The 13,535-nt window shown below is 39.8% G+C and overlaps 1 protein-coding gene across 1 annotated transcript in view; it reads left to right on the forward strand.

Moving 5' to 3' along the window:
* The window catches only part of COL5A1 (collagen type V alpha 1 chain), a 298,612-nt gene that overhangs the window by 94,153 nt on the left and 190,924 nt on the right, over nt 1-13,535 (forward strand). Inside the window, exon 4 of the mRNA XM_043985817.1 lies at nt 1,222-1,384. Coding sequence (XP_043841752.1) covers nt 1,222-1,384 — 163 coding nt within the window. The remainder of the gene's footprint in view (nt 1-1,221; nt 1,385-13,535) is intronic.

Below are 13,535 nucleotides of genomic sequence, written 5' to 3' on the forward strand. Positions count from 1 at the left end.
TCCAACAGTAATTCCACCTTGCCATACTGTCACAGCTGGATGATCTATGCTCTTAAATGTGTATTTGATCCCATTATTATTATGCATATTTGATTATTATTATGCATATTTTATCCTATTGAACTTTATATAGATATGACAGTGTACTTCAGTGGAAAGAACAATGAGCTAGAAGGTAGGAGACCTGAACTAAAGCCCTGGTTCTGTTATTAGATAGTCATGGATCTCATGTGGAAAATAAGAGGGTTGGGTTTAATATCGTTTATTTCTCTCCCAGAACCCTAACACTTTATGATTCTTTAAATACATATCCTGGGGAATGTGGCTGTTCGGTTTTTGTAAGTTACAGATCAAATCAGTCATGGTGCTCTTTGAAGGCCCATAAAGAGTTAAAGCTGGGAGGCCTTATTGTCCAACTCATACCATACCAGGAGTATCTTCTATACACAAGGTGGCCATTTCCCACCTGAACAGTTCAGTCTAGTGTTCAGAGTAATAATGATAAGAAAAATGGGTCATTCTGCTAATAGGAAGATGACACTAATAAACCTACCACTGGAAGGGCTTCTAACTTGATTTTTTGTTTCTTCAGGGCAATGAGGGTTAAGTGGCTTGCCTAGGGTTCCACAGCTAGTAAGTGTCAAGTGTCTGAGGCCGGATTTGAACCCAGGTCCTCTTGAATCCAGGGCCAGTGCTTTATCCACTGCACTGCCTAGCTTCCCCAACTTGATTTGTTTTTCTAGGAATTGGGATGGAGTACTCTGAACCATTCACATTCTTAGTTGGTCCCCTTTATTCACGCTGCATATATTTGTGGGAAAGTAACTTCAGTTAGATTTTAGGATTATAGATTTTGATCCTGAAGGGACCTAAAAGGACATCTTGTTCAACCTCAAAAGAGGTTAAATGACTTTCCACATGATTCCATAGGTATTAAAATAGCAGAGCTAGGATTTGAACTGAGGTCCTCTGACCCCTTATCAACTGTACCATGCTCCAGGCTGTACCTAGGGAAGATAGTTGCCAGAATTTGGGTACAAGGTAGAAAGTCTTACTTACTTAGACACTTATGACTGCCAAAAATAGATGTGTCCATTACAAAACACCTGTATTAATACTTAGCATGGTTCTTTACTTAGGGATACTTCAGGCACAGATCAGTTCTCTCATAGGGAATGCCAAGTTAAGTTTAATGAATCCATCGGTGTTATTTTTTTGCAGGTGGCACAGAATAGCTATTAGTGTTCAAAAGAAAAATGTGACTTTGGTATTGGACTGTAAAAAGAAGACAACCAAATTCTTGGACCGGAGTGACCACCCCATCATTGATGTCAATGGGATCATTGTATTTGGCACCAGGATCCTGGATGAGGAAGTGTTTGAGGTAAGAGGAAAAGCTAAAGAAGAAATGTCAGTCATACCAGTGACATCTTATGGTCCACTCAGTATTGACTTGTGGAGACCTGTCTTGAGATTTGTTTCCTCCCTATCTGTGGAAATTGGCTTGTGGCTTTGTATTATACACCAGCACATTTACTGAGATGGTTGTAGTTTAGTTTTCCATGGGCTAGAGACAAGATGTAGTGGGTTAGGTTATCTATCACATCAATTGGACGTATTATGTGCGTACCCTTTGACCCAGTAATATCACTACTTGATCTGTATCCCAAAGAGATCTCAAAAAGGGAAAAAGACCCACACATACAAAAATATTTACAGCAGCTCTCTTTGTGGTGGGAAAAGAAGTAGAAATCAAGGGGATGTCCATCAATTGGGGAATAGCTGAACAAGTTGTGATATATGAATGTAAATGGAATACTATTGTGCTATAAGAAATGATGAGCAGGCAAATTTCAGAAAAACCTGGAAGGACTTAAGTGGACTGATGCTGAGTGAAGTAGGCAGAAGCAGTAGAACATTGTACACAGTAACAGCAACATTGTGTGATGATCAACTGTGATAGACTTAGCTCTTCTCAGCAATACGATGATCTAAGACACTTTCAAAGGACTCTTGATGGAAAATGTTCTTCACATCTAGAAAAAAGAACTGTGGATTCTGAATGCAGATTGAACCATACTATTTCTACTTTTTTGTTGTTTCTTTTTCTTTTTTGAGGTTTTCCTCTTTTGTTCTGATTCTTCTCTCACAACATGACTAATGTTTAATGTGATTGAACATGTATAACCTATATCAGATTGTTTTCTCTCTTGGGAAGGGGGAGGGAAGGGAGGAAGAGAGAAGAAAAATTTGGAACTAGAAGTGTTATAAAAAGCAAGTGGTGAGGGGGCAGTTAGGTGGCACAGTGGATTAAGCACTGGCCCTAGATTCAGGAGGATCTGAGTTCAAATCCAGCCTCAGACGCTTGACACTTACTAGCTGTGTGACCCTGAGCAAGTCACTTAACCCTCATTGCCCTGCCCCAAAACAAAACAAAACAAATGTTGAAAACTATCTTACATGTAACTGGAAAATAATAAAAAATAATTTTATGATAAAAAAGTTGGGCACATTCTAGGATTGAAAGATTCATGCTGTATAGAAATCTGTAAGATCACCAGTTATCAGAAGGGATTGTTATTATAAAAATAATCATTGGTGGGTTGCAGACTTTATCCCTATCCCATCCTGTATATCAAGGGTGAAAGGATGATGTGCTGAAGTGCTCTACTTGTATTTTTGACAAAAAAGGATGCAGACTTGACTGGTTTTCCTTTTGACATCTTGGAATGCCAGACTGAGATCACACTGGAAACCCTCTCTTAATAAGCACTGGATGGAACAGCTTCCAGGCCAGGCAGACTGCTAATCATTTAACCACTGCTCCTGGATGATCGAGCGTCTGAGATGGGGTTACCAGCAATGCAAGCATCCTCAGCAGTGAGTCATATCCCATTCAGCTAGAACTGGGTTTGTTGTGGCTTTGTTTCTTCTTTGTGAATGGATACTGGTGATCTGATCTGCAAAGGCTACACTTAGCTGCCCACTGTGCAGGAGGAATAATATGTGTGTACCTTCTGTTTCTATTTAATTGGTAACGATATCCGTCCCCATGTAGGGAATGTAGCTGAATCAGCCAGAGGACATGAGGCATGCAAGTAGAACTCAATTTCAGGTATTCTCATCTTCAGCTAAAGAAATTTCTTTTTGTTTTCCACATCCTTAAAATAGCTAACCTAATGGTCTTCCAGGCAGGTTTCAGTTATTTTTCCCCTTACAAGTCAAATGTGGGCAGTCTTCAAACCTAGCTGAAACAACTGTGGCCAGCAGGACAAATCCCTTCAAGTGGAAATATTTGATTGTGAAGTGTTAGCTGTCGGTGGTTTGGGAGGCAGGTGTGCTATGGGAGATGACAGTCAAGCTGGTTGAATCAGAGGAACATCTAGGGTTTTGGCCCCTGCTTGTACCTCATCTGCTAGGAGAGTTATTTTCAGAAAACATTCTGCCATGGGGGGTGGGGCAGGCGTTCTCAGATCCTGCAGGGCTACACAATTGTGCATGTTGCTGGGGCACACCCATTGCACACGCTTCTGAAAATATTGGCCTCACTACCTTAGTGACAGATGTTAGCCAGTGTGGGCATGCCCTCATCAAAAAGGAGGTTGGGTAGGTTACCGAATCTACCGAATGCAGAACTACCAGGGATTTACACTAGATAAATATGAAGGAGCTTTGGCAGGAGCAATGACCCTGCTTATTCATAGTACCCCCATTGAAGATTACTGCCAAAAAGTCATATCTTAAGCTAGGAGACATACTTGAGAAAATCAGGCAATTGATTATTATGAAATCACACTTGAAAAGCTAGATTGCTTTTCTGATTTCCGAATGGTTAGGGAGTACCATTTTTGAGTATGTACAACAGACAAATTAGGATGACCATACCACTAAGTTGAATTCAATGAAAGCTTCAAAGAGCAATGTTCCATTCATCTTATCCATCTTCCTTCTCTCATTAAAATGAATTTCATTTTAAAATTAGAAATAGAAATGAAAAAAGCAGCTCGTTAAAACTTTTTTTTAATCCCTGGTGCTTGGGAGAAAAAGGCCAGGAGTGTGTTTAAAGTTAGGGATTTGCAGTAAACTGTTATTTCTAGGTGCAGACTTCAGGGTGACTAAGAACAGAGATGCAGCTCATTGCTACAGTGGAACCTGGAAAGAGCAATTTTTGTAAACCACATGTTCTTAATGGTATGTTTGAGGTGTTTTCTCTAGCAATGAAGTTTCCTGGATGTTAGAATTAAGTATTGGAAAATTGGAACCATCCTTTTAATGAAGAGAGGTGGAATGTGATGAAGCCATTAAATGCCTTGTATGATCTTTTCCAGGAAAAAAAAAGTGCTGAGGCTGAGTGGATTTGTTTCAATAGATCTATTTTTGCCCTCCTGGGCTTCCTTCTTGTCAAACAAGATTGGACTTTTTTTTTTTTTTTTTTACATTAAAGGGAATCAACCATCTAGCCACCAGTGAGTTCAGACTTCTCTCACATCAGGTTAGATGTTGACTAGTCAGGGATACGGTGTTCTACAATGGAGAGTGCAGTGGACTTGGAATCAGACAGACCTGCCTCATACACTAGCTATTTGACTTTGGCCAGATCACTTAACCTTTCTAGGCCTTGGTTTTCTTATGTGTAAAATGAAAGGTTGGATTTGATAGCCCTCGAAGTTTCTTTTATCTCTAAATCTATGACCCTGAGAATTTAGAAGGGATGTCTGTTTAGTAGGGCATTGGATTAGATGACATTTGAGCTTCTTCCCATATCTACGCTTCAAAACTGGATCTGCAAAAAGGGAAAGGTTAGTGAAATCTCAAAGTACTTCTTTAGCCACTACCTAGTGCTCATAGAAAGATGGCTTCTCCTCCTTAAAATTCAATTAGTTCTTGGGCTACGTGGAACTTTCAGAGAGGGCCGAGAGACTCTAGGCTCATTTGATAGTAGGCCAAGTCTTTGGCTTGTCACATAGAGGTTGAGTATTGGGCAACTGTGCTATCTTCTAATCGGAATTACCAAATGCTAGAAAGTTTGGGTAAGTCTTGACCCTTGGTATATATGGCCCCATAGAAGCACCTTTGATATACCAGTAGAAAGCCATTAAAAGGGGGAAGCTAGGTGGTGCAGTGGATAAAGCACTGGCCCTGGATTCAGGAGGACCTGAGTTAAAATCCGGCCTCAGACACTTGACACTTACTAGCTGTGTGATGCTGGGCAAGTCACTTAACCCTCATTGCCCTGCCCCCCCCAAAGCCTCTCCTGGGTAAAAATAAACATTTCTTCCCTGTGGTGCCTGAATCCCTCAAGCAGCCTGATTCTATGGCTTCAGTAATACCAGACTTCATGCTTCAACATTTAGGTACAAAGAACAGGGATGTATAATGCAGACTTCAATCAATCAAATGTTTATTAGTGCCATCTTTGTGCCAGGCATTGTGCTAAGCACTGGTGATACCAAAAGAGGCAAAAGACAGTCCTGCTCTCAAGGATCTTATAATCTAATGAGAGAGATGACATCTAAACAAATTTATACAAAACAAGCTGTATACTAGGAACAAGCTATAATAGGAAATAATTGACTGAGGGAAGGTCCTGGGATTCAGAGGAGTTAGGGAAGATTGACTGTAGGTGAGACTTTACTTGGGATTTAAAGGAAGCTACGGAGGTCAGTAATAAGAGTGCAGGAGGGAGAGCATTCCAAGCAGGGGGAAGGTATCAGAGAAAATACCCAGAACCAAGAGATGAGGTTTCTTGTTCATGGAACAGGCAGGAGACTCATGTCACTGGCTAGAAGGGTATATGCTGCTGAGTTAGGTGTAAGAAGACTGGAAAGGTAGGAATGGTTAGGTGATGAAGGGCTTTGAATGTCAAACAGCATTTTGTATTTGCTCCTGGAGGCAATAGGAAGCAACTGAAATTTACTGAGTATGTGTTGGGGAGGGTGGGTGAGGAAGATGGTAGTGGGTGGGGGTAACACAACCAGACCTGTGCCACTTTAGTGGCAAAATGGAAGATGGATTGGAATGAGCAAGGCAGCCATTGATGTGACCAACCTCATCTGTCAGCACCCTCCTCCTCAGTATTATGATCTTGTTCCCCCTCTGCTCCAAAGGCCTGGTTCATGTCACCTTCCCATAGGGTTTTGCTCTCTCTTCAGTGTTTCAGTTGAAGAAGATTTACTAAAGTAACCCCCATTCAGGTGTTAGTTCATAAGACTTAACAGGTCAACCATTTCAGAAAGATTCAGATTTTGACAGAGGAATTATGAAAGTTAAAAAATAAGAAAGAAAACCCAACCTTTCATGATTCAAAAGAATGATTCTTTGATGACAGAATTTTGAGCATTTACACAGGTTGATAGAGAAAATATTTTAGGGTCTGGGGCTGTTTCTGCCACTTTTAAAGTCACATTCTGTGGGCAGCTATAATGCTGTACTCAATTTGTGCACCAGTGACCCTAGCCTTGCCTCCTTTAGCTGGTTGCTGTCATTCATTCATTTTGGCAACATCATTTATTGCCAACATGTAGACACTTGGAGCACTCTGCTGGTTGTGGGGAGAGATACAGCCCCTGCTCTCAAAGAGCTTACAACCCAGTAGAGCAATAAGACAAGAATAATGATAACAATAATAATAGCTGACATGTATGTTGCATTTTAAGTTTACAGTGCACTTTACACATTATTTCATTGTTCCTCATGCCAACCCTGTGAGGTAGATGCTATTTTACAGATAAGTAAATTGAGCTTAAGAAAAGTTAAAGGACTAGCCCAGGGTCACACAGTCAGTAAGTATTTCAGGTTTTCCTGACTCCAAGTCCAGCAGTCTATCTGAAATGCTACTTAGCTGCCTCTAATACATGATATACAATATTATATGGTAATTTCATTAGAGGTGCAGTAAAGAGTACTGGCAGTGTGAGGTCTGAGAGGGAAGCTCATTACCAACCAAGAGGGATCTGGCTCTCTTACTTTGCAGATAATAAAGGAGGGAGGTTGAAGAACTTGCCCATGGCTACAAGGTATCAAGCTGGGATTTAAACTTGGAACCTCTTGCCCCAATGTCCAGTGTTCATACCATTATATTCCACTGTATGTCTTTGTATCATCCTGCCTGCCTTCTAGGTATAGGAAACAGCATTAGCAAAGCACAGAAGGAGAAAGGAATGTGATGATTTGGGGGATGGAATTGTCAGGTTTGTTCAGAGTTTATAATAGATGAAGGGGATTAATGTGAGGTAAGTTGGGGAAGACAAGGCAGCACATAGAACAAATTAAATAACATATGTGAAGTGCTTTGAAAATCTTACAGTGCTTTATAAATGCTAGCTATTATTTCTAGATGGTGGAAGGTCCTAAATGCTAAGCAAAGAGTGAATCATCTTAGTTTTCCTAAGGAAGGATCCTTCCTTACTGTACATATATTATTAGTAATTGTATTATATGCAATTATTTACATGGCTGTCCCAGAGAGAATGTAAACTCCTTGAAGAGTGGAGAGGCTAGGGGGAGTGAGAAAATTTTGAACTGAAAATAAAAGAAAATTGAATGAAAAGAAAAATGTATATAAACATATTTTTCATTTTTCCTTAATTCAATTTTATTTAAAATTATCAGAGCCACATATATGTTATACACACCTTTATACATATATGTATATACCTTTTTGCACATGAAGCAGTGTGTGTGTGTGCGTGCGTGCGTGCGTGCGTGTGTGTGTGAGAGAGAGAGAGAGAGAGAGGAGGATAAGATGAATTCAAATGGACCACCACATTAGATAATGAGATCAGTCAGTCAGTTCAATAGGCATTTAATGGGAACTTACTATGTGCTAAGCTCTATGCTAAGTACTAGGCATATAAAAATGTCAAAACAGTCTCACCTTCAAGGAACATAATATGTGTATGTATGTGCATGTGTATACACATGTATGTATACACACGTATAGGCACATTTATTGTTCAGTTGGATTCAACTCTTTGTGACTTTATTTGGGGTTTTCTTGGCAGAGTACTGAAATGGTTTTTATTCTCCAGCTCATTTTACATATGAGGAAACTGAGGCAAACAGGGTTAAGTGACTTGCCTAGGCTCACACAGTTAATAAGTGTCTGAGACCAGATTTGAATTTAGGAACATGAATCTTCCTGACTCCAGGCCTGGCCTTCTATCCACTGTGCCACCTAGATGCCCATAATAGCTACAGAGCAAATACTTAGTAAATGCTTATTGGAATGGCTTACTGATCTCATTGTCTAATGTGGGGGCCATTCGAGTTCACCTTCCACTGGGCAATAATCACTACACATGGAACAGAATATCAGTGCACCTCCCCAGCCCCCTACATCCTCCAAGTTAAATAAATGGAGCTTGGAATCCGTTGTTCCATTGCTCTACTTTGTTGATCTGATATGATTTCTGATTTGACTTCCTTCAAGTCACAGTGAAAATCCCACCTTCCACAGGAAGCCTTTTCTGATGTGCCTTAATTCCAGGGCTATCTGTCTTTGATTATCTGCAATTTATGCTGTATCTAGTTTGTTTATACAGAGTTGTTTACATGTAGTTTTCCCCATTAGACTGTGAGTTCCTTGAGAGCAGAGGCTGTCTTTTGCCTACCACTTACACAGTGCCTGGCAGAGTAGATATTTAATAAATGTTTTTTGACTGCTTGATCATTTTACACGTGGTTCAGATGACAAGTGACTAACTTGGGATGAAGCATCAAACTTGGCTTACTTCCTTTTGAAGACTGGAATGTGCTCCAATGAGGAGGGTTCTAAAGTAGTGGTATCAAACTCAAATAGAAACAGGGCCACTTAACTATATACATAAAGATCCCTGTGGGCACATATTGACTTAGAAAACCACATTTTTAACATTATGTTCTATTGTATTTTTATTTATTTTGTAAAATATCTCTCAATTACATTTTAATCTTATTTAGCCAGGACTGAGAATATTGCAGGCCACATGTTTGATACTTCTATCCTGAAGTGTATGCATATATTTAATTTAGTATAATTTACATGTTGGGGGCAGCTAGGTGGTGCTGTGGATAAAGCACCTGCCCTGGATTCAGGAGTACCTCAGTTCAAATCCGGTGTCAGACACTTGACGCTTACTAGCTGTGTGACCCTGGGCAATTCACTGAACCCTCATTGCCCCGCAAATAAATAAATAAATTTACATGTTAAGTTATACCCTCTTTGTATACAATGTACATTCAGTTCAGAATTTTATCAAATTCTGATGGTAATAAATTCCCCAGTTGTTTCAGGCTTGAGATATGTGGTGTGGGGCAGGAGTATCAAACTTGCTACCCACAAAACATGAATGGTGGCAGAATAAAATGTAATTGGGAAATGTTTAAAAAAAATTAAAATACAATACAACATAGATAATGCTAATTTGTCTTCTTCTAAGTCAATATGTGTCCCCTAGAGATCTGTTCCTATTTGACTTTGACACCACTGGACTATGTGCCTTTCCCTGGCCTAACACTAGTTCCAGGAAGAGCTCTTCAGTCCCTGTAGGGACAGAGGCATGCTAATGGGATCTTGTGAAGGGAAAATCTTGATTCCATCAAAAACTTAGACATGGGGTCTTTGGAGGCCTTATATTTTTGGAAATAGTGAATTGGTGGCCTAGACAAGACACAATGTTCTGGCAGATTATGGGAAAGAGGGGGGAAAAACACACGTTGTTTCCCTACCCCCACTGGCAAAAATCAAATATGACTGGTGACTAGTGACCATTCAGGGCTACATTTCAGAGTCACCATCACTAGTAGACTGAAGCTCTTACTCATGCAGTTGCCTGTTTTCATAAACAATCAGCCATTGGATGGCAGGTAGAATTAGAAAACTTATCATCATGTAGAACCAGGTTCTTTTGTTCTTTGCATGAAAAAATTTGAGAAGTGCCAAGAAGGATTCTATCAAATATCTCCTCAAATAATTCCATCATTAGAGAGTCGTCCCTTTGCATCCTGAAGGCTTTGGAAACCTCTAGACAGGATAATACCTGAAGCCATCATCCTGGGTGCATTTATTGGGTATTTTCCAGTCTCGGCTTATAGCATCTTCCTTAGGAAAGGCATCCAGGAAAGAGAAGTTACTAGAGGGAAGATAGGGGCACAAAAAAGAGGAGTTTGGAGGACACTAAAAATGAGCTTTTCTTCTATTTTAATTTTTTCTTTTTTTCTTTCTTTTAATTTTTTTCCAAGAGTTCTTCTGCTCCCAAGTATCTCTTTCAACTCTAGTTAAAGTAGGAACCAATCTATTTTCACAGTTGATGAGTAGGTGAGGCTGGGCCTCCATCTATCTCTCAAATGTTTAGTCAGTGCTGTGGCCTCATCTTTTATGGGGAAATAGAATAATACACACACACACACACACGTGTGCATATTGTACATATGTATATGTACATATATACGTAGTGCATGCATATATCTTACACGTACCAATTTCTGTATATACATACACACATATCGATCATATACATGTAGTTCTTTCACTCCTGTGTTTTTACCACTATAACCTGTTGTTAATTTTTATATATCGTACTGTTTTCCAAACATGGTGCCGCCTGCCTGTATGTGTGTGTATAACTGTATCTGTATCCTCTCTGACTCTGTCTCTCTCTGTGTATCTTTATCTCTATCTGTATCTGTAATTGTAACTGTATCTCTCTATATCAGCCATCTATCTATTTCTATACCTACATCTACATTCATCCCCTTATTCATATCCATATTAATATCCACTTAGTAAGAAAGAATATCCAGAGTGGAAGTATATCTCCAAGAAATATAGATCCCCCTGGCCTCTCTCTGATGCAAAGGACTCTTGGATTGAGGAAGTCCAAGATGCTTCCACTAGTGAAGCTAGGATGGGGTCCCCTGAAAGCTTTCCCATGGGACCCCAATCTACCCATTAAATGGCAGAACTAGATAGGGAGAATTAAGACCCTCATTTGACTACCTTATTGAATCTTCTTTGGACTTATCAGGGCTAGCATAGGATTCAACACATTTAGTCCAGTTTAGTAGACATTTATTATGAGTCTACTATGTAGAGAGGCTTGTGGTAGGCAGTCCCTGGCCTTATGGAACTCACAATTATGTAGGTACAGCAAAGGAGATAAGCAAAGTGAAACTTTTTGTGACATTTGAAGAATGAAAGGTCATTACTAATATGGAGGGCAGAGAAAAAGTCATGGAATAGAAGTGTAGACTCCACAAGAGAGAAATGTGGAGAAGGAAAAGGTGGCAGGTAGATTATTCCAAACATTATTCCACTGTGAGGCAAGTCCTGGTGAGACAGAGAAAAATGTAGAGAATTTGGGGAGGGGGATTGGGAGAGGAGGTAGGCCACTTTGGATAGAATTTAGAAGAGTATGAGATAAAACTGGAAAGGTTAGGAGGTGCCAGGTCTTGACTAGCAGGCAGGAGAATTTTGAACTTTTCTCAATAGCCAGGTAAAGGAAGTATACATTTAAAAAAAAAAGAGAGAGAGAGAATCTTGGGGGCAGGTAGGTGACGCAGTGGATAAAGCACTGGCCCTGGATTCAGAAAGACCTGAGTTCAAATTTGGCATCAGAAACTTGACACTTACTAGCTGTGTGACCCTGGGCAAGTCACTTAACCTTCATTGCCCCTCAAAAAAAAAAAGAATCTTAAATGTAGGAATCTGATAATAATCTAGCTTGGTAGTGTCATTGTCAGAAATGGCAAAAATAAAAGGAAGAGCAAATTTTAATTGAATATGTTGAGTTTGAGGTGCTGATGGGACGGCTGGGCAGAGATATCCTGTAGGCAGCTGGAACTGCAGATCTGGAGGAGATTATTATGTGGAAAGTACTAAGCCTATATAAGTACATGCTGTGAGTTAATGGAAATGACTTTCTCAGCTGACCTTCCAAAACACAGAAGGAACTGATCTTGGCCTTCCCGATGACTTCTCCATAGGTCGCTTGGATCATCCAGCAACATAATGTGAAATTTTCCCTTCCTTTCTTGCCAAATAAAGTGTAGAATGTAGTTGTGGTCATCCCAATTCTGTTTGCCACACCTAGGTAGTTGGAAGAGAATGGTATAGTGGAAAAAACACTGGATTTGGGATCCTAAAATGACTTCTAAGCTTGGCACCTCTGCTTAGTACTTGCGTGATCTTAGGTGAGATACTTCACTCCTCCAGTCCTCAGTTTCCCTATATGTAGAAGGAAGGTGGAGTTTGAAGTTCCTTTCAGCTTTTGAATGGAAGCTCTTCATTAACCTATAAGTATTTAGCTTTTAGGAATTCACTGTATTTGGATTCCCAGCATTTAGCATAGTGGCTGGCACATAGTATGTGCTTAATTAAATACTGATTGATTGGTTGATTATTCTATATAAAAACACATATAAAATGGCTTATTTTTGAATGACTACAGTTGAGGCCAGAAGATGGCTCTTTGGAGGCCAAGATGAGAGAGCTGGATAGCGGGGCAAAAAGTAGCTCTCTGCCAATTGATATAAAAAGGAGTCACCTGTTTAGTTTGCTCTTTTATGAGGACAGGGAAGAATGGGAGGAGAAATCAAGACATAGGCCATAGAGGGAGCAGTTTGGGTAAGGTAGAGCCAGCAAGTTTCTGGGCCAGGAGCCAAATCTGCTTTTAAGCCGTTGAATGTTTCAAGAAGTAACAAGACCAAACAAATGATAAACTTAGGTTTTCTTAGCACAAGTCCAGTGTTCTGCAGGAAATATAATGGCATCCGATTGAAATAACGGTTCGCTCTTTTGTCTTCTCTCATTTTAAACATTTGAACAAAATGCAGTGGATGCGGGTATCGCAGTTTCCCTTTTTCCACTGGCCTGACTTTTCCATTGACATATTCTTTCCTGGAATTTCCCTTCCCCAAGATGGGATTTGAGGAGGGGAGTAAATTGCTGAAGAAGCAGTTTCTGGCTAATCCACTCTGATGAGCTTGAATTTTCTTTCATCCATGAAGAAGTCCTTTTGGAACAGAAGTGGGCTCGTTCCAAGATACTTTGAAGGAGTTAGTTGTCTAAAGAGAGTTAGTGATGTGTGTGTGTGTGTGTGTGTGTGTGTCTCCATCCTAGTAGTATTGGAGAAAGAACCCTGGATTTGGAGTCACCTAGGTTCAAATCCTAGCTCTGATACTTATATCCTATGTAGCCTCATAGTGCCTAAAGGCACTTTCTGAGGCTCAGTTTCCTTATCTTTCAAATTTTATATCTAAGGATATGGAAGTCCAGAGAAGTGAAGTATCTCACCCGAGTAATAAGTGGCAGAGCCAATATTAGCATCCAACTCTTGTTTCTAAATCCAGTGTCTTTCCATTACACTATATTACCTCTCCCTATTCCAGCTAACCAGATGAAGTCTGCAAACTTGGGAACTAAATGATATTTAGGGTTATTACCTACCTTAAATTCAATGGCTTAATGTGTATATATATATATGTGTGTGTGTATATATATATGTATATATACATATATATATATATACACATATATATATACACACACACATATT

Source organism: Dromiciops gliroides, chromosome 2 (genome assembly GCF_019393635.1).
Source record: "Dromiciops gliroides isolate mDroGli1 chromosome 2, mDroGli1.pri, whole genome shotgun sequence".
Lineage (NCBI taxonomy): Eukaryota > Metazoa > Chordata > Mammalia > Microbiotheria > Microbiotheriidae > Dromiciops > Dromiciops gliroides.